Here is a 22,847-nt window from a genome sequence, read left to right as displayed (position 1 = left end):
TGTGTGGTTAAAGCAAGCTCTACTTTCATCTTCCTCTATGATTGATAAAAGCATTCCATTCTGGCTTTTTGCTCTCTTACATTCATATTCTATAGTGAAAATTGAGAACGCTTTTTTTTGTTTGTCAAAAATGTTCTGATAGGTGATGTCCATTTCTTTGGATTCTGCTGTGAGGGAGGGACCAACCCCTCTCTGGTCCCTTAACTATCACTTGCTGTCTTTGACTCCTCCATCATCACTTCATATGTAACTTTTCTCCCCTTGAATCTCAAAGCTTATGGGACAGATTGCAAAAGCCATAAGTGGTTGTTCCAATTACACCTTCAAGCTTTCAAAAGCAACAATATGGTATATAAACTTGTACAAGTGTTAAAATTGGTCTCTCAAGCTTACAATAATCGTATTATCGTAAATATTAGATCCACAAGTGATAAAAATTGAATTCACAAACTTATATCATCAAATACAACCAATTTTGAATAAGTTTGAGAATGTGTACGATTGACATGGTGTAACAAAAAAGTTCCATCCCCTTTTATATTTTCAATCTTTCCATCATTGAAATTGATAAAATATATATATATTACATATAAAACCAAAATTGTATGCAGTGTTTTCACTCCAAGTTTTCTTATCTTTTTAAAAGAGCTAAAACAAAATTCAAGTCAAAGACATTTAAAAAAAAAAAAAAATAGCCTGATAATCAGGTAATTATTTAAATTGAATTATTTGCACTACTGTAATGATCTCTTATCTAATAATTACTTATCAAACACAAGTCCAAGTGATTTTTATTAAGATGGTGAGTTGATTCTTTCATAGATTCTTTTAAAACATGAAAAGCATATACTTTCCTTTCAACCAACACCTAGCTTTCCTTTCTTAATTACAACAGTTGATATCATTATATATGTTTGTTCAATATTAATTATTATTTCATTTTCAACAACTTTATAAATTATTTATTGGTGCTCTCTAACAACGTAGCACACAACATCTGAACTACTCTTTGCTATATACATTTAAAAAGGACAAAATTGTTATTTTCAACGATTTTTTCGATGTTAATTAATATATTATATGTATCCATTCCATTTCTTCTATAGCTATAATTTGTTTTTGTTTTGGGTTACAAAATTAATAATATTAATATATAATACTAATAATAAAAGAGATATCGTTATGCGATCAATTCAATGTATTTACGTCAACTTCATTCTTACTTTTGCATTTTTATTGTTTAGAAATAAATACAACTATGACTCTTTTTTTTTTCCTTATAGACAAAAATTAATAAAAATAAATTTAAATTTAGATTGTACTCAAAATTTAAAAATTTTCTCAAAAAATTATTACATCGTATTATTTTTCATCCTAAGCTTCCAATTTCATCCAATTAGACTATATTCAATTTCTTCACGCTCATCCATTAGTTTTAATAGAAATTAATGTTCATTAATTCCATTATTATTCCCATTTTGCCTAATTTAAGTTGTTTAGTTTTTTAAAACTCATAAATCTTATTAAATATGAACTCTAATGTCACTTTTTTTTATGTAATCATATCAGTGTGTAGATTGATAATACGTCAAAAACATACGAGAATATATTTTTTCACTAATTATCCATAAAAAAAAACCTTATCATATAATAAAAAATAACTTCACTTGGAACGTTTATTTAAGTAAATAAAAGTACCTCATTCTAAAGAAAAGAATGGTACATTGTTTTTCATTAAGTTAAAAAAAACAATTTTTTTTAATAAAGCAAAAAAACTGGTCCTTTCTTTTATTATTTTTCAGAAAAGTAAAAATTGAATATTTACACGCGTAAATAAAATACTATAATAATGCATTTTTTAAAACTTATTATAAAAAATTGCTGTTTTGAAACTTTTTACTAAAATATTGTTGATTTTGACATTTATTAAAAAAAAAAAAAAAGAAGAAGACGAGTGTTAAAGACTTGTCCTATTTAAATATAAAGAAAAAAAAAGAGGGCAATCTATTACCTTTTTTTCTCACTCCATTTTCTTTTCAACTTGTTTTTCTATTACATAGTTTAAATATAACCAATACTTTAATTAATTTGGTAACAAAAAAAAATTGTAACAACTAATTTTAATCAACAAAATAGTTAGTACATATTTTTTATTAAAGAAAAATAGTTAAATTATTGTATCAGACAATTTGTTTCATCTTTTAACTATTTTCCATCAAAAATACATATTATAGATCTATAGCCTTCAATTAATATAAAACAAGTGGATTACAATATTAAAATATACCTAAATTAAAAAATTAAGGTAAATATAAATTTAAAAATGAAAGAAAAATGTTGAACAAAATTTCATCAATTTAAAAATACAACGTATAGTTTCAATAAATTTAAAAAAGAATCCAATTATTTTAAAACAAATAATATTTTTCATTGGATTTAATTTTGTTAAGGAAATAAAATTTATTTGTTGTATAAAATAAAATTTAATTTAAAAAAGATATTATTTAAAAATAAAATTCAATCGATTGAAAATGAAAGAGAAAAAGATAATAATAAGAACAACAATATTTGAATAATTAGTTAAAAAAGTGTGGTATATTTTAGTAATTAGCTTTTAAAACTGCATGATTGATATAATTTTTTCCCGTATTAATCTAAGCTTACAGTTTAAAAAGGGAAAAAGGAAAATGTTTCTCAACAGGCGTGTAATTTATTTTGATTTAGGCAAAGATTAAAGGGACAAGTGGCATGTTTTTAAAGCGATAGGAGGAGTGAAATCATAGGTGCATCCACACCAGATTGGGCGTATTTTAATTATAATAAAAGGAAAATGATAATTAATTATTAAGATATTTAAAAAAGAAAAAAAGAAAAAAAGAAAAAAGAGAAAAACAATATCACCTCACCTCGTCTTTGTCTTCCCGTTCCCGTTCCCGTTCCCCCAATCATCCAACTTTTGTTTCTCATCCATTTTCCTTCATTTTCTCGCTTCCTTTTCTTCACTCCGTCAAAATCCACCAAATATTCTCCTCTAATTCCCCCAACAAACTTCATCTTTCTCCAAAAACTCAGATCCGAAGATCTCAATCTCAGTATATTTCCTTAACCTTCTTTCTCTCTCTCTCTCTCTCTCTCTCTCTCTCTCTCTCTCTCTTTTTTTCTTTTTCTTTTTCTTTCCCCCCCTTACATTCCCCTTATAATAATATTTTCCCATTTCCAATCTCATTCTTGTTCTTATCATTTTTCCCCTCCACATGTAATTGCATTTCGTTTATCTACCTTTTTTCATGCGTTTTCATTCCTTTCCCACATTTTAAACTTCTATTTCTATGTACAGGGAATGTGTGTTCTCACCTTTTCATTAAGGATGCTGTTTGTCGTTTGTTCTGCGTGATTTCTCCTTTTAATGGAATTTCCGATCATTAACATCATCTGCCTGGAAGGTGTGGATCAGAGATTCAGACGCAGTGTTTGATGATTTTGAATTAAGAATCGACGCTGTACTTGTATTGGGAAAGGAATTGTCTGACGAGGAAGCATATTTTTTTTTGTATGGTGGACTAAATTTTGAGTTGATTGATATATAAAGGGCGAGCTTGGTGGATTAGTTAATTAGGTCATGGAGCATATTATAGGTGGGAAGTTTAAGCTTGGAAGGAAGATCGGTAGCGGATCATTTGGGGAACTTTATTTGGGTATGCAGCTCATGTGGTTTTTTTTTTTTTTTTTTGGTTTCTTTTTTAATTATTCGTTTGGTTTTGTAATCCACGTGCTTTTATGAAGAACATGACGGGCATTGATGGTGTTTTTGTTTTGGTTTTGTCAGGTACAAATGTACAGACAGGAGAGGAAGTGGCTGTGAAGCTGGTATGTTGATCATTCAATTGTTTTTCCATTTCTATTTACTGGGGAATTTGGAGATTCTGTTTTTCTCCTTTGTGCTGATGTCGCGATCTAGACAACGATTTAATTGAAAATTTTCCTTTAACGAAGATCGTTCTCTAACATCCCGAGTTTTGATTTTGATTTTTGGCTTAATTTTTTTTTCTCTGAACGCCAAGTTGGGCAATATGGCCGATTGCCGGAAACTTTAGCAATCACATTAGCATCCCGGGTGTTGTGGTCTCCAGAATTGGATGAAAGACATTGTTTTTGGCTGCTTATTCAATTTCTTCTCTATTTGACGTTTGTATTTAGATGTTTTAGATATATAGGTGTATGTATGTATGTATGTATGTATGCATGTAAGTATATTTATCTTACCTTTCATTGCCAAGAGTGGAGAAGAGGGAAAAAAAGACTTTAAAAACCTGCATTCTCTCTAAATGAAACCAAGAGTGTTAAGTCGTTCGTTGTGATAAAGGATAACTGTATCCACCATTTGATTAACGTTCTACATTGATAAAGGTTTAGATTTTGGCGATTCATTTATGACATTCTGGTTTCCTCAGGAATCTGCAAAGACCAAGCACCCTCAGCTTCACTATGAGTCAAAACTATACATGCTTCTTCAAGGAGGAAGTAGGTTTTATTTACAGTTGATTTATGCCAAGTGATGTTAATAGTACTTTCTTAGAATTATATCTAGCGGATGTAGGTGCTTTTCCTAATATACATTGTATGTATACAAATGCAGCCGGTATCCCCCATCTCAAATGGTTTGGAGTTGAAGGTGATTACAATGTCATGGTTATTGATCTCCTTGGTCCAAGCCTAGAAGATTTGTTCAACTACTGCAATCGGAAACTCTCCTTGAAGTCAGTTTTGATGCTGGCAGATCAGTTGGTTAGTTTTCCAATCCTCTTGAGTAGTATCCTACTGATTATTTTATGCTGTGCTTATTTTTCCTCTCTCCCCTGTAGATAAACAGAGTTGAATATATGCATTCAAGGGGTTTCCTTCATCGTGACATAAAGCCGGACAATTTTCTAATGGGTTTGGGGCGAAAGGCTAATCAGGTATAATCCATTGAACAGCATTTTGAACTTTATAATACTGTCTCTAGAGTTCTTTTTCTTTATTGTTCCGAATGTTGAAGCTATGCATTTCCAAGGGAAAACTGTGGTCCACTCAACAAAACAATGTGCCAAGACTTGTGAGAATTGGTGGGAATTTAAATATTCTATGATCTTGGTGATGTCAATTAAAATCTCTTTTCTTAATATCACCTTACCTTTTTTTGGCACGGAAGTTTATTTTCATGTCGCTGGAAGTTGCTAGTTCTTGATCCCACCTGAAGTTAGTAGTTTCTGCTTCAAGGGCATAATGCACAGGGAATTTTGTTGCTATTACTCATATAGGCATGAAAGAAAACGGTCTCAATTTACGTTTTCAGTTGTCATGAAAGGCTCCATACGTTTCTGAACTTATTTTTCTAAGTTATGGCGAAGAATGTGTCACATGAGTCTTATGGGGGAAGGGGATTGCTGATTGGAAAGTTAATTTCTTTAGTTCATACCTTATTAAATGAAACCACTATGTTTCCATGAATAGGTGTACATCATTGACTATGGTCTTGCAAAGAAGTATAGAGATCTTCAGACACACAAGCATATACCATACAGGTAACTTATCATCTATTTCCTATCTTTTCACTCCTAGCTACTGTAATGAGTCATTATGCTTCAGTTTTCAGTCACTAAACGTGCATAGCTAAGAACAGTTAGAGTGGGTGGGCATGGGCGTATATCTCAAATTGTTTATCAATTCGCAGCTGTCATATAACCTTTTTCTATCTTCCAAAGAATTAAACTGCTTGTCATTTAACCTTATTCTATCTTTCAAACAATTAAACTGCTCCATGCTAACGACTCTTTTATCATAGAATGCAATAATGAATATAGTGATAAATGGAGTAGATCGTTCAAGCAAGTGTTTCATGAGTTGGGAATCCATTTCCTTTTGTTTATTTCTTAGAACTCTTTTCACTTGGATCTGAGCGCTTCTCTTTTGATATAACTTTGCATCTATGATATATCTTTTCCTCATGTATTGTGGTGAAGTTTTGAGCTGATCTTCATGCTTATTTTGCTAAATTAACTTTGGCGAGTTCTCTCACTCTCTCTGTGACAGAGAAAATAAGAATCTCACCGGAACTGCTCGCTATGCAAGTGTCAATACTCATCTTGGAGTTGGTGAGTAAAATCTTTGTCATTCCACTATTCTTTTTTCTTTTATTTATTTATTTTTTACTGTCGTCAGATTCCTTATATATAAAACTGTGATTTGACTGTAGAGCAAAGCAGGAGGGATGATTTAGAATCACTGGGCTATGTGCTGATGTATTTTCTTAGGGGAAGGTTGCATATATTATCTAATTCTTGGTTTTGCTGCTGTTATCTCTTTGACACATCAGATTTTATCCTGATTTCATAAATATTTTTCATAGCCTTCCTTGGCAAGGACTGAAGGCAGGGACTAAAAAGCAAAAATATGATAAGATCAGTGAAAAGAAGATGCTTACTCCGGTAGAGGTACTATTACTAGCTCCCTGTAGCACACTAAAGTTTACATTTACAAAAATATAAATGTGGCAAAGTCACAAACGGCGAATACAGATGAAGGATTATATTATCCAGTCTGAGCCATATGCCAGTTTGTCCCTTGTTAACTTTTATTGAATCTGTTTGAAGTTTTTTATGGACCAATTTGACATGGTAGCATGTTTATAGGTCCTCTGCAAGTCATATCCATCAGAATTTACATCCTACTTTCACTATTGTCGGTCACTGAGGTTTGAAGATAAACCTGATTATTCATATCTGAAGAGATTATTCCGAGACCTTTTCATCCGTGAAGGTTTGTTAAAATAGTTGATTTTTGTTGTCCTTGTATTAATAAATTCTTGATACGCACACGGTACATATTGAAATCCTTTTACTGCTGCATCTAGGGGTTTAATTAACGGCATCACACTGGTCACTGTTGCAGGATATCAATTTGACTATGTATTTGACTGGACTATACTCAAATATCCACAGATTGGCTCCAGTTCAAAAGCACGAGTCTGTATTTTAATTGCTTGGATGCTTATGTTTATAGTTGACCAATGATGGAAAATAAAAGTGTGTTTCTTCTAATATGCTTTTTGATTGTTGCTTCTCTACAGCCCAGTGGAAAACCAGGTCACACCCCAGGACCATCCGCTGAAAGAGGGGAAAAGCATCCAGGTCCGTTCCTTTACTCAGGAAGGATAGGGTAATCTATAAATTGCTGAATTGGCTGTATATTACCTCCTATAGCTAATCTATGCTTTGGAGAGACGGTTTCTTATGTCAAACTTCATTTTCCTCGGATCAGTTAGAATATGTTTTTGATTAATGATCTACATGCATACAAGGGATGTGGCTTTGGTTATGCAATAGGATGGGGGAAAGAGAGAGCGAGAGAGAATTCAGCGTTATTTTTGGTTATCCTTGATTGGAGAGCCTTTTTGTATTAGTTCTTTTGGGTGGGGGTGATCTCTACTCCCGACCTTTAGGCTGTTTCCTTCCATTCTTTTTTTATGAAATTGAATCTTATTGGATAAGAAAATGTAAACATCATTAATTATATATAAATATAGCATAAGTACCCCAAGAACTAAAATCAAGTAATGAAAATACTTGGTTAAGAGACAAGAACAGCAAGACAGCACAACAGACTAACAAAGAAACCCAAAGGCAGCAAAAGAGAGGCTAATTGGTGTATGTAATCCATTGCTGCCAGATACTGCTAACATCATTTTGGGAACGATTCATTTTCTTTCAACTGCCATGATATATATATGTACATATACTTGTTTTGTTGGAAGAAACATTTTGGAACCTTGGGGTCTGAGAACTCTCTCTTCATGTTATAGAAGATTCCTAGACAATTTATTCTACAAAGTTGAACTGATGAAATAGTAGCCTCAACAAATTGATATGTTATTTCCTATGTCATCTAGTGGGACAAGAAATCCGAGATAGATACCCTGGTGGAGCAGAGGCATTCGGAAGAAGGAACGCCAGTGGGCATTTGCATGGTGATCATTCCAGACACAGATCTGATGATGTACCATCTTCCAAGGATGTGGTACTGCTCCAAGCAATAATCTTCAATTTTCATTATCTCAACAAACTTGAGTTTTGCTTACTACTTTTAATAACTTGGGTTCCTATACAACTCTGCTGCTTCCTTTTATTTTACTTAGAATGACATGTTTTCTCTCCCACTCCCCTTTACAGCAACCTGATTCAGAAAGGGGCCGCAGTAGTTATAGGAATGGAAGCATTTCAAAGAGGCCTGTTCTATCAAGCAGTCGGCCAAGCTCCTCTGGGGAGCCAAGTGAAATCCGATCAAGTCGCCTGGTGTCAGCCAGTAGTCGTCTATCTGCAGGCCAAAGGGTTCAACCTGGTTTTGAGTCCAAAACAACAACTTTTACCCGTTCTTCAACCACAAAAGGTGGTCGTGATGATGCACTCCGGAGCTTTGAGCTGTTGTCTATTGGAACTGGCAAGAGGAAATGAAAAAGGATACAGATCAATGTGGGTAACTAGTGACCGTGTGAATGGTCAACACAACACCCTATGTATCTTCTGTAAAATGCCTCAGCTCTATGGTATTTTATATCAATTGAACATGTATATGTGTATCTCGATCATTAGTTGGCTCGGTTCGTCCACACTATAAAATTTAATGAAATCTCCAAAAAACATTGGTTGGAAGCGAAACCTCCATGAATTTTCTTGGTTACAATGGTGCCTGTTTCGTTCTAGGAATTTGTTAATACATTTGAGACAGTTGTAATATACCTTCCAGGTAAAATCTTTTTCAGGTGAAGGGACCCTGCTGAAACTCAAAGATGCTTTTTTCTGTCCTCTTATTCATTTATTTTTACCAATTCCTTTTGTATCTTTATGCAGTATGCAATTTTAATGTTACTTTCCAGGAAGAGATCAATAGTTATGTTTGCTTGTTCAAATTGTTTCAAGTTCCAATTATTGGTTTTGGTAGTTCTTTTTTTCTTTTTTCTGGCTGAGGAATGTTAGGAATTTTACTTCACTGGCCACGTGTATATGTTGCCATAATCCAATATTAAAAAAGGACGGGATAAAAGAGAATAAAGGGAAGATGTCCTTGTATGATTGTTCTATGAATATGAAGTGAAATTTATTTGGTGATGATATATACAACACACCTCATCCTACCATTCATATATATATAGATATATATATAAACTTACAAGTGCTTAGTTTTGATTTATTCTTTAGTTTAGAGTATATGTGACGACTGGTTGGCTAATATCAGTTTCACACACCATTAAATTTTATAATGCACTTCTGATATTATTAATTTGATAGACACAACCAATGAACGAGTTGGAGGAGTTGTGACCAGCGTTACACATCAACTACATGAATAAAGAGTTCTTAGCATACGAGTTAAAACAACCTTTTATATGGCCTGAGACATTTTGGATGAAAACAAAATATAATTATAGTGAGAGTTTATGTTATATTTAAAGTAAAACAAACATTATACCAATATAAAAATGTATAAGTAGTATCAAATACATGCATAAAATTATGGCTGTGCAAAACTGAATACTATCAAATAAAATCATGACCGTGCAAACATACATACAAACAAATAATGAGTTTAAACATTCATATGAGAAAGGTGACAAATCTTTATATAGTAAGCTTAAAGTAACACCTAACCAAAAAATAGAATCTTGATAATCTTTAACTTGAGTTTATGGTTGTTAGATTGATCAACGGTAACAACAATCTCACGATCCAATTAGTGGTTGTGTTCTATTAGATAAACAGTACTCTAAAGTAGGAGTCGACTTGGACAAGGGTGTACATATAAATAGCTATTTAATTGGAGATTTAGAGATCTTTTGGAACACAATATAATCAATAGGTTTGCTATGTTTCTTAATGAAGGGTTTCTCATATTTTGGGAATAGCATACACCATTGTTTTTTTATTAGCTCCTAAATTCTTATTAGCTCCTTTATACTTTTTTTAACATAATGATGTTTTTTTGGGTGTTGGGCAATAGAAAAATAATTGTTTAGTCTTTATAGGTCTTTCTCAAGAGATATTGGTATTTGTATTGTTCTTATTCAATATTGTTTTGTAGATCTTTCCTATAGTTTTCACATAACTATACAAACTTCCTTAACATAGAATCATATAGTAAAATTTAGATCTATTCATTGTATTTTCTTAAGTTCATTGATGGTAGGGTTTATTTGCTAATCATAACTAGTGAAGTTCTCTTTCTAAAGGTTTTTTCATCTTGTATATATCGGTACAAAGTAATAAAATTAAAAATAAAGTTATGAATTTTATGTTCAAAATGAACACTATGACACTATTAATATGAATATACAAAAATATTGTTGTTTGTTTAGCTCAATCTCTTATCATTCAATTGTTGAGTAATAAAAAAACATTTATTCTCCCTTAAAAATTTTTGTTTTATTATCTATTTTGTGATGTTTTCTACTAATATTTTCAAAAACTAAATAAAAGCTAAGCAATTGCAAAGTAATTGCCCTTGGAATTTGATTAATAATACCACCTTTTTTTTATGTAAGAAAGATGAAAATTCAGTGTACGAATGAATTTTTAAAAATGCACCATTGATTTAATAACATTTTCCCTACTTCTATAAATCATACTTAAACTTTTCACCTTCTCTTTAACTCTTTTATTTCAAAGTTCTCAAAACTTTTTTAATCTCTCACCTTCACGCCAAAATATAACAAGGTATGGATGAATTTGAGCAGTTAATATAGCATATATTACAATAATATATGTAGCCTATCTTACAATAATATTGTATTGCATAATCTAAAAGGATGTGTATGCCATATAATACTAGAAATATTAATAATAGTCAAAAAGTCAAAGTGAACATAACTCAACTATAATTTTACTAACAATTACATGTCTTTAACGTGATTCTCCAACTCAATGTACTCAAAAGGAAAAGAAACAATAATTTAAAAAAATGATAAAAACTTGATAATTAAAATGAAGGGTACGAGCAAAAAGATTTTATCTTGTAAACTTAGTCGATTATCTTATAAGATTAGTCGAGGGAGAGGTAATCTAGCGGTAGCAGAAGAATGAAAGTGTCCATCTTTGGTAGCATAGGTGTCTCAATTCAATAGGTTACCTCCTCCTCCACATATGCAATAAATTAAAATTAGGCTTTTTCGTTGCCCTTTATAATTCTTCCTCATTTCTCACCATCTCTATTCCCCATTTTTACCATGCCCTTCCTCCTTCAACCTCCTCTCTTTGCTCTGTTTTTCCTCACATCCTTCTCTCCTTCTTTGTCTTTTCCAAGGAATTCTTCCTCCTTTGGTGAATCAAGCTCCAACCCATCACTCAACAACATGTTGTTCACCTCCAGCGAGTCTTCCGGCAGGCCGTCCCGCCGAAAAAACACAATTTTTGGTGCCCCTTGTGGGCTCTGTGGCCAAGTCATTTTTGGCTCTGAAGCTCTTAATCATCATTACAATTACCATTTCTTGCAGAATGAGCTTGCTTCTTTTAGAGGCCACTCTAATCCTTCCTCCGGTATCTCTCAACGGCCGCCGTTATGGTCCAATTATTTCCATGGCCAAGCCTCTGCTTCTCGAGAACCCCAAATGACGCTTAACGATTATTTGACGATGCCGCCGTCTTTGAGAAGCTATTCAGGCGCCGCCATTGATATGGCTCACTTTCTTCCGCTCCATCCATTGTTGGCTCAACCGCCGCCTCTGCCGCGCACCAGCACCGCCAATAGAATGAACTTTCAACAGAATCAGGCTGTGGCAGGGCATAGGAGGCAGGGAAACCAAGTCCAATGGAATAATGGCGGAGTGAGGGAAGTTGGTGGCCAGCCGGCGTCAGAAGAGCAGCCACCCCAAGATGTGATAGATCTAAACAGTGAGGAGAATGATTGTAGCTCTGATGATTCAGAAGGCTTGGATTTGACACTGAGTCTCTAAAGAAGTTTACTTTTTTTATGAAGAAGAAAAGTTCATGTAGTTTTTTTCTTTTAAGTTAATAATTTTTTTTTAACTAAAATGTTTATCTTCCATTAATATATATATTTTCATTTTGCACTTTTTGAGCATTATTGATTAAAATTGTGAAAAAGAAAAAGAGAAAAAAAATAAGATCTTTATTATTATTAATCTTTAAAAGTACATATAAAGAAATCAATAGAAGGCAACTTCGTAGAAAAGTAAGTAAAAAATGTTGTTATTAATGAGTTCAGTTGTGTTTCTTTTATTTACCACATACTTATATGCAAATTTCAAATATTATAAAATAAGATTTAACTCTTACTTTCATAGTTTTAATTTATTTTGGTTATGCTTAGTTTCAATATTTATTTTGTTCCACATGTTTTCTCAATTTGCATCTTAGTCCTTATAATTTAAATTTTGATTTATTTTGATATTTCTACTTTTTAAAAAATGAAAATTTTATTTTAATAATCGCACATCTTATAGGCCATAAGAAATTAAATGAGCTTATAAATGGCTAATTGTACATAATAGCTCATTAATATATATATAAATATATATAAGCATTTAAGACTACAAGTGTAGTATCTCATGTTTCAACAACTTATTTATCAAACTCACACAATTAACAAAAAAATACAACTCAAATTTGTTGAGATTCTTATTCTGGATATAATATTTATTAACATACCAAACGATATGAAACAATAATTCTAAAATTGTTCTTTGAATTCAAATTCATATTAACCTAAATTTTCACTTTGCCTTTATACATATATAGTTTGTCGATTTGCATTTCCTTATAAGGATGATACAATTTAATGCTTTAGGCGTTACAAATAGAACGCCACTCACTATTGTCACTACCGACAAAAGCCTTTTTCTTTAGAAAAGGTAACATGGCATCATATGAAATGATTAGTAACATAGTATATATATATGGATAAATAAAAACAATAAGTATACGTATAGATTATTATAATAGGTATATATCTACCATTCAAATTTTGTTTTCTTAGTACGAACCAAATATTGTTAGAACATAGAAATGAGTTAAGGTCTGAAGGGTAATGTTTGAATTAATTGCAAAACTTATAACAGACTTTACTATCTATAGAATTATATCCTTGCCAAAACTAATCTAATTAACAAATGAAATAAAATGAATGGTGATGTCTAAAATGCTGGAAGGTTCTTATAAGTACATACGTATGTGTGTGTAGGAATTGAATTTGAAGTCCACTTCAATTTGGTGGTGCTCTTTTCTCCGCCTAAATATAGAGACATAGAAGGATTGGGGACTAAAACAAGTCATGTATAATTTCTAAAATTAGAGAATCTTTGCATCAAATTTCTTACCTACACTCAAGGGTGTCCATAGAATAACATCTCGTATATATAATTCACGAATTCATAACTTTTCTTAAAAAAAGAAAAGAGAAATTGGAGTTCGATCGAAGAATGTCCCTTGATCAGTTCAAGAAACAAGCTTCTTCTTTCCTACACGAGAGATTCAAAGTAGCCAGGCTTGTTTTTACTGATGTTACTCCGGCAGAATTGTAAGCATTTCCCCCCTTTTTTGTTTGTTCCGTTTAAATTTCCTTTACTATTTCCGAATGTCAAATTATATGGATATATTCATCCACTTATATTGTTGAATATCCAATGAATAATTTGGTATCGAAGAACATATAGAATTTTGATGAACACACAGCCATAGAAAAAATTAGATTAAGAATTGGTGTTCTATTTTCATCTGTTTCTCAAGGTTGGCAGAGGAAGCTACAAACAAAGATCCATGTAGCCCTGATGCTAAAACAATGACAACAATAGCTGAGGCATCCTTTGAGGTAGATGATTATTGGAGAATTGTCGATGTCCTTCACAATCGGTGAGTATAATTAACATTCAAGATTTTTATATAGATGGCTCAATAATAAGAAATTATGTTCATCCTATACAATTAATGACAACTAACATTTCACTTACGTCATAGAGCACTCCACTACATCCTGCAATGCATTATCATGTTGGCTCAATCGAAAGTTGTCACAAATTTGTTTTATTTATTTATTTACTTTTGTAAATTGCAAGGCTACATAACATTGAGTGGAAGCAGTGGAAACAATCCTACAAATCACTGGTACTCCTTGAGTTTTTGTTAACCCACGGACCAGAAGAAATAGCCGACGAATTCAAGTGTGATTCATATATCATCGAAGAACTTGGAACTTTTAAACACATAGATGAAAGGGGGTACTAAATTGATTTTAATCAAAATCAGAGTTGCACCCAAGTTCTAAGAAAGGCTTTTACTTGAGAGATAATTGATTAGATTTCTAATGGTGTGATTGATAGGTTTAACTGGGGTGAGATCATGCACCAAAAGTCACAAAAGATACTACAACTTCTGAAAGGTGGCCAGATCTTACAAGAATCACGTTTGAGAGCTCTGAAAATAACAAGAGAAATTCAAGGATTTGGAAGTAGTTCATCCCCGTCTTCGTCGTCATCAACATTCTCACCAAACTTCTCACCCAGCTTTTCATACGGTTCATCAAGAACTTCATCATTTGATTCATATTCTACAATTACGAGCCCCGCGTGGAGTGATTTACACGGGGAAAACAAATTTGAAAACTTCTCATACCCGGAGGAAGCCATTGAGAGGCATATTTGGAAAGGAACGGGAAATGACAAAAACTCTCCTGCAAGCAAATTCAATACCAATGGAAAACACCTTTGGGACTGCCCCCCAATCGAAGAGGATGGTTGTCTAATTGAACCTGAGGATGAGGAAGAGAAACCAGCAAGTTTTCTAGGTGGAGTTTGCTCAAAGCTCGCGGCTTTGAGTCCTAACCATCCAGCGAGAGCAGGATTTCGAAGAGCTTCTAATAAATGCGATGAATGATATAGAAGAGTTTCTAACAAATGCAATGAATGTAGAAATGAGACTACGATACTGCACTAAGATTTCGTTAGCAACGAAATGTTTCTAAATGGGATATCCTTTGTAGAGGATAGTACTTTTGGTAAAAGTTAAAACCAAATGAAGCAGGCTTAGCCATGACGCCATACTTGAAATCACATATTCAGATGTATAAATAGCAAACAATATTGCATTTTGTAGCATGACTACTGTACCAAATATTTCGTCGGCATTGGCACTCAAGGGAAGTCAGACATAAAATTCAGAAAACAAAAACCAAATCTGGTGGCACAGAAATCAAATTAAAAAATTAAGCAGAGAAACATCAACAGATTCAGATTAATGCTTAATTGGAGTAGTGTGGATATCTTGTGAAAAAAGTTAAGAAAAAACTCACAACACTGTATGCCAGAATCCATCGACCTCAAAACAAACGCGGCCTCCTGAAGGCTAAAGAAACAAGAGAGAACAATCCAAAACTGATAACTTTAACTCATAACAAAATTTGAAGCTTAAGAAACACACTTTCTAAGATGCACTCTTTTTCAGCTTAGCAAGTTCTTGCCTCACCAATCCGGCTCTCTGCAAAGGAAAAATAAATAAATAAATAAACAATGCTGATCCATATCATTGAGTAATCATCAAACAAATAGCAAGAAACAATAAAATAGAAAATTAATTTTTAATGACAAATTAAACAAAACTTCTCTCACTCTCTTTCATGCAAATTTAAAATAACTTCTTTTGCACTTTTTCATGTGTCAATGCATAAGAAATGGTAAAAGAACAAACAAAAGAAAGCAACAAACTACAGATTGAATCACATTGTCACTGACCTTTATCTTAGCCAGCATAAGTTTGAACCTATCGAAATCATTAAGTGATGCCCTTCTTTGTTTCACGAGTAACTTTCTTCCCCAAGAGCTATCCTCCCACTTTTTCTGAACATCTGACATGATCAAAACAATAGGTTAAACTTAGAACAAACAAAAACAAGAAACACAGGTGTGATGAGGATTATATAAGTGAGAATTAAGTTAAGAAGGGTACCAGCAGCCTTCATAGCTTCCATGAGTTCCTTCTTCCTAGGGACTCTCTTAATGTCAATTTTAATGTCAGTGAGAGAAAGTCTCTTGAAGTTCATTTGAGATCTGACCATATCAGGAGCATCCACCAAAGCCTGTATGTGGTAGCATAGAAAAATATGCATAGAATGAACAACAAATAAAATCTAATAGAAAATAAAACCGATACACATACACCAGGAAATGATAACGAAACATACAAAACTAAAAACAAAACTGTGGACACAAATGATAATTTCATCCAGATACTCTTTCTCAACCAATAAACACTGATATTGCAGAATAAAATTCAGTTGAAAGAAAAAAAAAAGTTCCCATCAGACTGCAAGCTTCAAAGTTTCACAAAGATTGTGTGACATGAATCTGAATTTGTAATTCATGGGAAGTAGAAGAAACAGTAAAAATTAACTAAAAATCCATTTTTTAAGCTGGTGGAGGACGTCGGAGAATATCATAGTTTGCACAGGCAACCACTCTAACGATCAATAATATCCAAACAACGAGAACGACCTACTCAACGAATCGGAAGTTAAATAATCGATGTTATAGTTTACATCAACAATTACCACTACAAGTAGACGCGGTTGAAGAAGCTGAGGAGTGATTTACATAATGATAAATAACAGGAAATTGAGAAGCATATTTTAAGATCCTAATGTAAACTTCAAATTCAGGAGAAATGAATCTATAACAAGAGTGAAACATCCCGGAACTTCCTAATGTGTAGGAATTAAAAGCAATCGTCGATGAAAACCACAAATAGCAAGAAAAAGAAACATACTCTGTTCTGGTCGATAACATCGACAATGACGACAAGCTTTCCATAGTCTTCGCCGTAGTTGACGAGAGCGACTCTTCCGATCTCAACGTATCTCTTGAACGGCTGCAGAAGCAATGAAAGAAGATAAAATTCAGAAGAAGAAAAGAAATCAAAGGAAGAAAATTATACCAACAAATGCTATAAATTCGTAGCTAGAAAGAGAGAAACTATGGAGGTGAATGCTTACCATGTTCGGTGTGAGATGAGTTTCAGCGAGGGGCGAGAGAAGAAAGAAGATTTTAGAGCGCCAATGTCGAAACTCGAAACTAGGGTTTATTATTCCCACGTAGATCCAAATAATCCTTTCGACGGAAAAACCGACTGTTTAACTTATTTACGATTTAGCCCCCATGGCCCTCAATTATTTCTTTTCATTTTTTTTTTTATAAAATGATCGTTCTAAGGATATTATAAATTTATAATACTTTTTTTTTCTTTTTTTGAGAAAACTAAAAGTGTGTTTGATTTGAAATGTAATTCTGTAACTTGAAATTTGAGAGTATTCATGAAAACAATAATTGGTTTGTTAGATGATTTTGGTAGTTTAGAAATTAATTTTCAACTATAGTTTTATTTTTATTTATCTTCTATGGATTCGGCTAGAGCATGAGAGGTTAAATCTCATATGTCTTCACTTGATAGGGCACTGCTACGTGGGTTCTTTGCCACTTTCTCTTTTTACTTACTCAGACATCTCAATCCTTATTCCACATCAGAGTAGTAGATATTTCACCTTCAAACTATGAGAAAGATATAAGTAGGTAATGAACAATATAGACGTTGTTTAGTATTCTTGATCTCTTTTCATTCTCATCCTAGTTCGATAGGCAGCCTCGTCGATTGAAGGGACTCTATGTGACAAATTATAATATCCACCTCTTTAAAAGTCCTTAAAAGCTACAATCAAAACTATTTTAAAACAAACATCAGTTTTTTTATTGACTTATTATTATAATATAACTAAATAATTTACGCTTTGCAAATAATTGAAAGACTACAATAACTTTAATTTACGCTTTGCAAATAATTGAAAGACTACAATAACTTTAAAATATAGTAATCACTCCTTAATAGGCAGGACTCATTAGAAATATATTACTCCTTAATAGGCAAGACTCATTAGAAATAAATATAGTAATCACTCCTTAATAGGTAGGCCTCATTAGAAATAAAACGGGTTTGACAACTTTGATTCATATTAGTTCATAACAAAAAGTTGTACACGCTGCAACAGTAGTAGTCTAATACAAATTGACATAATTTTATCATTTGAAATTTATTTAGATTCATATATAAAAAGAATTAGTAAACAATATATGTAATTAATTTCAAAATATACCCTTTATTTACACAAGTTAAATAAAATATGTATACAATGTGTCCAAGACTCTAGAACATAACCTGTCTCAAAAGGCCAATCTGATTGTTGAACACTAAGGATTGCTTTTTCATTGCATCAATGTGAGGAATTGCTTAATAAAAATCTATCACAACTCCTGACAGATTTTTGCCCTTGTATCTTGTGAATTAACTACACATGACAAACCATTATTCACAAACGAAGGCCTTCAAAGCCACGACTGGGAAGGAGTGGTTAAAGAGAACATCATTCCTGTAAGCAATGTTAATATAAAAAATTGCAACTTTCGGTGGTGCCACTCATCGAAGAATGCTACTAGTCTACTCGATCCCAAGAGTAAAGTGAGAAAAACCAGCCAAAATCTCAAGTTGGGCTTGTAAAGACACAAAGGCCAATGGCCATAAAAAGTGGTTCAAAAAACTGAATTAAACACTTTAGCAGGGGAAAAACTACCAGGTTCAAGCATGTATTTTTAATTTAATTCGATTAATGTTGGCACATTAGGAAAAACTCGCTACACTTGATGTCCAAAATTCCATGCATTCAGATACAGCCCCCAGTCTCAAGAATTTGAGAAACAAAAGGGATAACAAACCACACCTGGTAAATTGTTCTCTAACAAAATTTGAAGCTCTAAACAAAATGCACTTCTAAGATTGGCTCTTCTTCAGCTTCGAAAGCTCTTGCCTGACCAATCCAGCTCTCTGCAAAAAGATTGTAAGTAGTGAGTTGCTACAAATCAAGCACATGAGAAACGATAGAAACAAAAAAGATTCCTTCCAGATGATTAAGTCAGGTTTCTATTGAATATCCTTAAGGTTTATAACTCTTACACACAATGATGGATATGAAAAAGGTAAACAGAATATGCAATGGGAAGTGTTACTGACCTTTATCTTGGCCAACATTAGCTTGAACCTATCAAAATCATTCAGGGCTGCCCTCCTTTTCTTGACAAGCAATTTTCTACCCCAAGAGCTATCCTCCCACTTTTTTTGAACATCTGACATGATCAAAATAATGGGTTAGGTTTAAACTTTAAACAAACAAAAACAACACCAAGGTAGAGAGGAGGTATTAAAACGTGAAATAAGTTGAAATGCATACCGCCAGCCTTCATAGCTTCAATGAGTTCCTTCTTCCGAGGGACTCTCTTAATGTCAATTTTAATGTCAGTAAGAGAAAGTCTCTTAAAGTTCATTTGGGACCTAACCATATCAGGAGCATCAACCAAAGCCTGTAGCATGAACAAAAATAAATAGAATGAGCAACTCGTAAAAGCTTTTTGTGAGAATGAGGTGGGAGATTTGTACCTCCAACTTAGCAGAGGAGGTATAGATCCCTTAACCCCACAAGGCTGTGCTCGTGTTGGTAGCAACTAATTAAATATTGAAACTAAAACTTCGTGACCACCAAATTTCAACAAAAAAAAAAACAGATACATAAACAAATTCCATTCAAATCCTTTCTTATCCAAAAGAGAATAGGTCGAGGGTATATTCTCTAATTACATTTAGATGGAAACTTGGGAGAGAAAAATACAACACTTCCCATGAGACAAGAATCAAGGTCTACTACAAACAACCAATAGGTCATTTATCTGCCTTGTAAGCTCAAGGGAAGCCCTAAAAAAAAAAAATTAAAAATCATATGATCCTCAAACAATCATAAATACAACTATAAGCCAAACATCCCTTTGGGTTGGAAGAGAATCAGTCAAAGAAAACACATTCAGCCTTCAAGGTAACCATCTATCAGTTACAAGTTGTATCCTCAACCCACTAACGAATCAACAAAAGCTACCTAAAGACCCACTTAATAAACGTGAAGATGAATAAGAAATGCCCTAAATTGTTTCAACAGTCACCACACTTCAAAATTAAGCTATAGAATGGTTTTCGTAAACGTTTAGATCATTATAATAAACTAAATAATGAGAGGCATATCTTCGGGTCATGGTGTAAACATCAAACTCAGGGAAATCTAATCTACAGTACAAGAATAACAATAGTAAAAGAGAAAGTTTCTAATGCAAAATGAAAACTAGTAAACCTTGAATAAAAAACCACAAGTAATAGGAGAAAGAAACATACTCTGTTCTGGTCAATAACATCGACAATGACGACAAGCTTTCCGTAGTCTTCGCCATAGTTAACGAGAGCGACTCTCCCGATCTCAACGAACCTCTTGAAAGGCTATGGAAATCATAAAAGAACACAAAAATCAGACACGATTCGCAGAAAACAAAAAAGAATGGCAGGACATTATAGCAAAAGACGATGTAGATTGGTAGTTAGAAAGAGATAAACTGTGAAGGTGAATGCTTACCATGTTCGGTGTGTGAAGGGTTTGAGAGAGGGGCGAGAGAAGAAAGAAGACTATACAGTCGCAATGCGAAAACTAGGGTTTATTGTTCTCTTGTAGATCCAAATAATCCTTTCCATAGAAAAGTCGATTGTCTTTTAACTCCAAATTTACGACTTTGTCCCCCATGTTGTAAATTGTAAGTATCTATCAATCTATATATAAAATTTTCACGTCGTTAGATTTTCATATTATTTCACTTCAAAAATTGAAACTTACATAATTTTTACATCCTTTTATGTTGTACACAAATATTTATAGTACACATTTAAATGAGGGAAATAACATCCTGACCGTAAAAATATTACTAAAAAAAAATTACGACACTTTTTTTTATATCGTGAAGTGATATCATACCGCTATCAGATTGCTATAAAAAAAGTTATAGGTTTTTAAATTTACTACTTTTGTAATTTGGATATAGGTTCTATTATCATAAATTTTTTTGCTATTTTTTTCAAACGTCCATTTAAATTATCTTGCTTTATATAAAATTATAATTAAAAATTATTAACGTTACATTGACTAATTATAACAATTTTCATCAATTTCTACAAAGTTTTCAAAATTATCATCAATATTTTCACATAATTAGAACCTCTTTATTTCGATCGACATCAATACTTTCGACCCTAATATCAATAGCATGAACGTTTGTTTTTGAACGCATGATCCTTCCATGGTATAATGTTGAGAGAAGAAATCTTTTGGGTTAATTTCATTATTATTTCTATAAAAAATAGTATATATTTGAATCTTTTAAACTTTATAATGACACTACTTTTTCTAAAAACAAACTAGTACAATAAATAAGTATGAACAGGGAGGTAATGCACGTTTATTACAACTTGTCTATGCTTTTATTGGCATACATTTTAAGTTTGTAACACTAAAATTGAACCAATCTTATATTTCAAAGAATCAAAATAGACCATCTAAAAAAATATATCAAAATAAACTTAATAAAAATTATAAACTAATTAAAAGTGAATAAATGGAAAAGTACAATGATCAAACTTAGTTTTTTTTAGATGTACAAGTTAAATTACAAAATTAGTTTATAAACTTCCAAGTTTTTGTTCAAATAACTTTAAAAGAAAAACAATTATTTAATTGAATTGTTCATTGTCTATGTGTGGAAGTTAATTTGTGGGCACTTATTTGTATTCAAGAGAGAAACCTAAACAATAACATTTTATTTTCAAAGATGATCCTTAATGTAAATATATCATATATTCTTTTGGTCTTAATAACTAAAGTTCATGTTAGTTAAACAAAATTAATCATATGACAGTGTACAATAACATGTGTGTTAGAGGGTTGTCCAAGACAAAGCTCAACCTACGACTAGATCCAATTCATAGGATATCAAGAACAGACATAGGGATTGCAAGTGATAAGAGAGAAAGCTAGTGGACGTGGTGAATATATAAGTAGGAAATAAATTGAGATGCATCTGGACTAATTAGTGACATAATTTGGCAACCTCAAGAGTCGAAAATGTCTCTGACACTATTGACATTACAAATAACCATAAGGCAAGTGTGTGAGAAATAGCCCACATAAATAGTATCATTCCACAACTCAAAAGGAAGAGTAATAAATTTTCACATTATAACCTTAAATCTTCCGTTGTTATTTATGCGTAGATGAACTATATATACTCTTTATACTCACTTGTACATCAGACTGTTGTTTAGGCTTGGACTCCATAGGTGTGTGAAGATATCTCACATAGATTAAGTTTAGCCTTGGGCCAATGGAAAGTCAAGCCTTGGAAGACATACATAATATACAAACAATATTTAATCACCAGTTAATGATAATGTTAATTTATTTTTATTTTTTAGTTTACTTGACTTTGTCCATGTAAATTTATATTAAAAACAAAGCTATAGGGTGTATAGCAATTTGATTATTCCTTGGTCGATTGACATTATTTTGATATAGGAAAACGATTCTTTCTTGACTTGATATGAAAGAAGTGTTAGGTAAAGTCATTACAGGAATGTTAAGATATTCTTGTTTACTAAAAAAATTCTTTATTTTCTTTTATATATTCAAAGTAAGTCAGAATGGAACTTTTTAACGAGATAAATATAATAATATTTTGAATTGTAATATGAAGAGGATTGCCAAATAAAAAAAATAACCCATGGTTGTGGGCTAGAATCAATGAATTGTAAAGTGGATGGAACAAATATTATCTGTTACTAAGATTGAATAATATATAGTTTCTATGCAAATCTCAAACCAACCCTTTGTTATTAAGAACGAATAAAATA

At 32.4% G+C, this 22,847-nt stretch overlaps 4 protein-coding genes across 6 annotated transcripts; 2 read left to right on the top strand and 2 right to left on the bottom strand.

Moving 5' to 3' along the window:
• The first annotated feature begins 2,922 nt into the window (after positions 1-2,922).
• Positions 2,923-8,872, top strand: LOC101207063 (casein kinase 1-like protein 10). Of its 3 annotated transcripts, none has more exons than XR_004214850.1 (15): positions 2,923-3,092; positions 3,338-3,695; positions 3,827-3,867; positions 4,452-4,521; positions 4,637-4,785; positions 4,863-4,958; positions 5,494-5,564; positions 6,073-6,134; positions 6,236-6,299; positions 6,389-6,473; positions 6,672-6,798; positions 6,931-7,004; positions 7,109-7,197; positions 7,928-8,055; positions 8,208-8,843. XR_004214850.1 is itself a non-coding variant. In XM_004134006.3 (15 exons), the coding sequence occupies exons 2-15, from the start codon at positions 3,620-3,622 to the stop codon at positions 8,487-8,489; spliced, it is 1,386 nt and encodes a 461-aa protein (XP_004134054.1). In that variant the 5' UTR covers positions 2,928-3,092; positions 3,338-3,619; the 3' UTR covers positions 8,490-8,843. The 3 variants fall into 3 exon arrangements, 2 of the variants coding, with proteins under 2 accessions (XP_004134054.1, XP_031737473.1); XM_004134006.3 differs by having other exon boundaries at positions 2,928-3,092; positions 7,109-7,169; XM_031881613.1 differs by lacking the exon at positions 2,923-3,092 and adding an exon at positions 3,123-3,256 and having other exon boundaries at positions 7,109-7,169; positions 8,208-8,872.
• Positions 8,873-13,452: 4,580 nt separating this feature from the next.
• On the top strand, positions 13,453-14,915 carry LOC101212041 (epsin-3). The gene is made up of 4 exons (XM_004134360.3): positions 13,453-13,563; positions 13,773-13,895; positions 14,099-14,260; positions 14,363-14,915. The coding sequence occupies exons 1-4, from the start codon at positions 13,466-13,468 to the stop codon at positions 14,913-14,915; spliced, it is 936 nt and encodes a 311-aa protein (XP_004134408.1). The 5' UTR covers positions 13,453-13,465.
• A 304-nt stretch (positions 14,916-15,219) lies between these two features.
• LOC101207306 (60S ribosomal protein L14-2) lies at positions 15,220-17,178 on the bottom strand. The gene is made up of 5 exons (XM_004134007.3): positions 17,026-17,178; positions 16,800-16,901; positions 15,984-16,113; positions 15,770-15,882; positions 15,220-15,515 (listed from the first exon to the last, which is right to left on the bottom strand). Exons 1-5 carry the CDS (start codon positions 17,026-17,028, stop codon positions 15,462-15,464), a joined length of 402 nt encoding a protein of 133 aa, XP_004134055.1. The 5' UTR covers positions 17,029-17,178; the 3' UTR covers positions 15,220-15,461.
• A 1,441-nt stretch (positions 17,179-18,619) lies between these two features.
• LOC105434410 (60S ribosomal protein L14-1) lies at positions 18,620-20,688 on the bottom strand. The gene is made up of 5 exons (XM_004134008.3): positions 20,527-20,688; positions 20,292-20,393; positions 19,306-19,435; positions 19,089-19,201; positions 18,620-18,902 (listed from the first exon to the last, which is right to left on the bottom strand). The coding sequence occupies exons 1-5, from the start codon at positions 20,527-20,529 to the stop codon at positions 18,849-18,851; spliced, it is 402 nt and encodes a 133-aa protein (XP_004134056.1). The 5' UTR covers positions 20,530-20,688; the 3' UTR covers positions 18,620-18,848.
• Between the last annotated feature and the right edge of the window lie 2,159 nt (positions 20,689-22,847).

Source organism: Cucumis sativus, chromosome 3 (assembly GCF_000004075.3).
Source record: "Cucumis sativus cultivar 9930 chromosome 3, Cucumber_9930_V3, whole genome shotgun sequence".
In the NCBI taxonomy this organism is placed as follows: domain Eukaryota; kingdom Viridiplantae; phylum Streptophyta; class Magnoliopsida; order Cucurbitales; family Cucurbitaceae; genus Cucumis; species Cucumis sativus.
The sequence above is the reverse complement of the archived record's forward strand: the minus strand, read 5'-3'. Positions and strand labels throughout refer to the sequence as shown.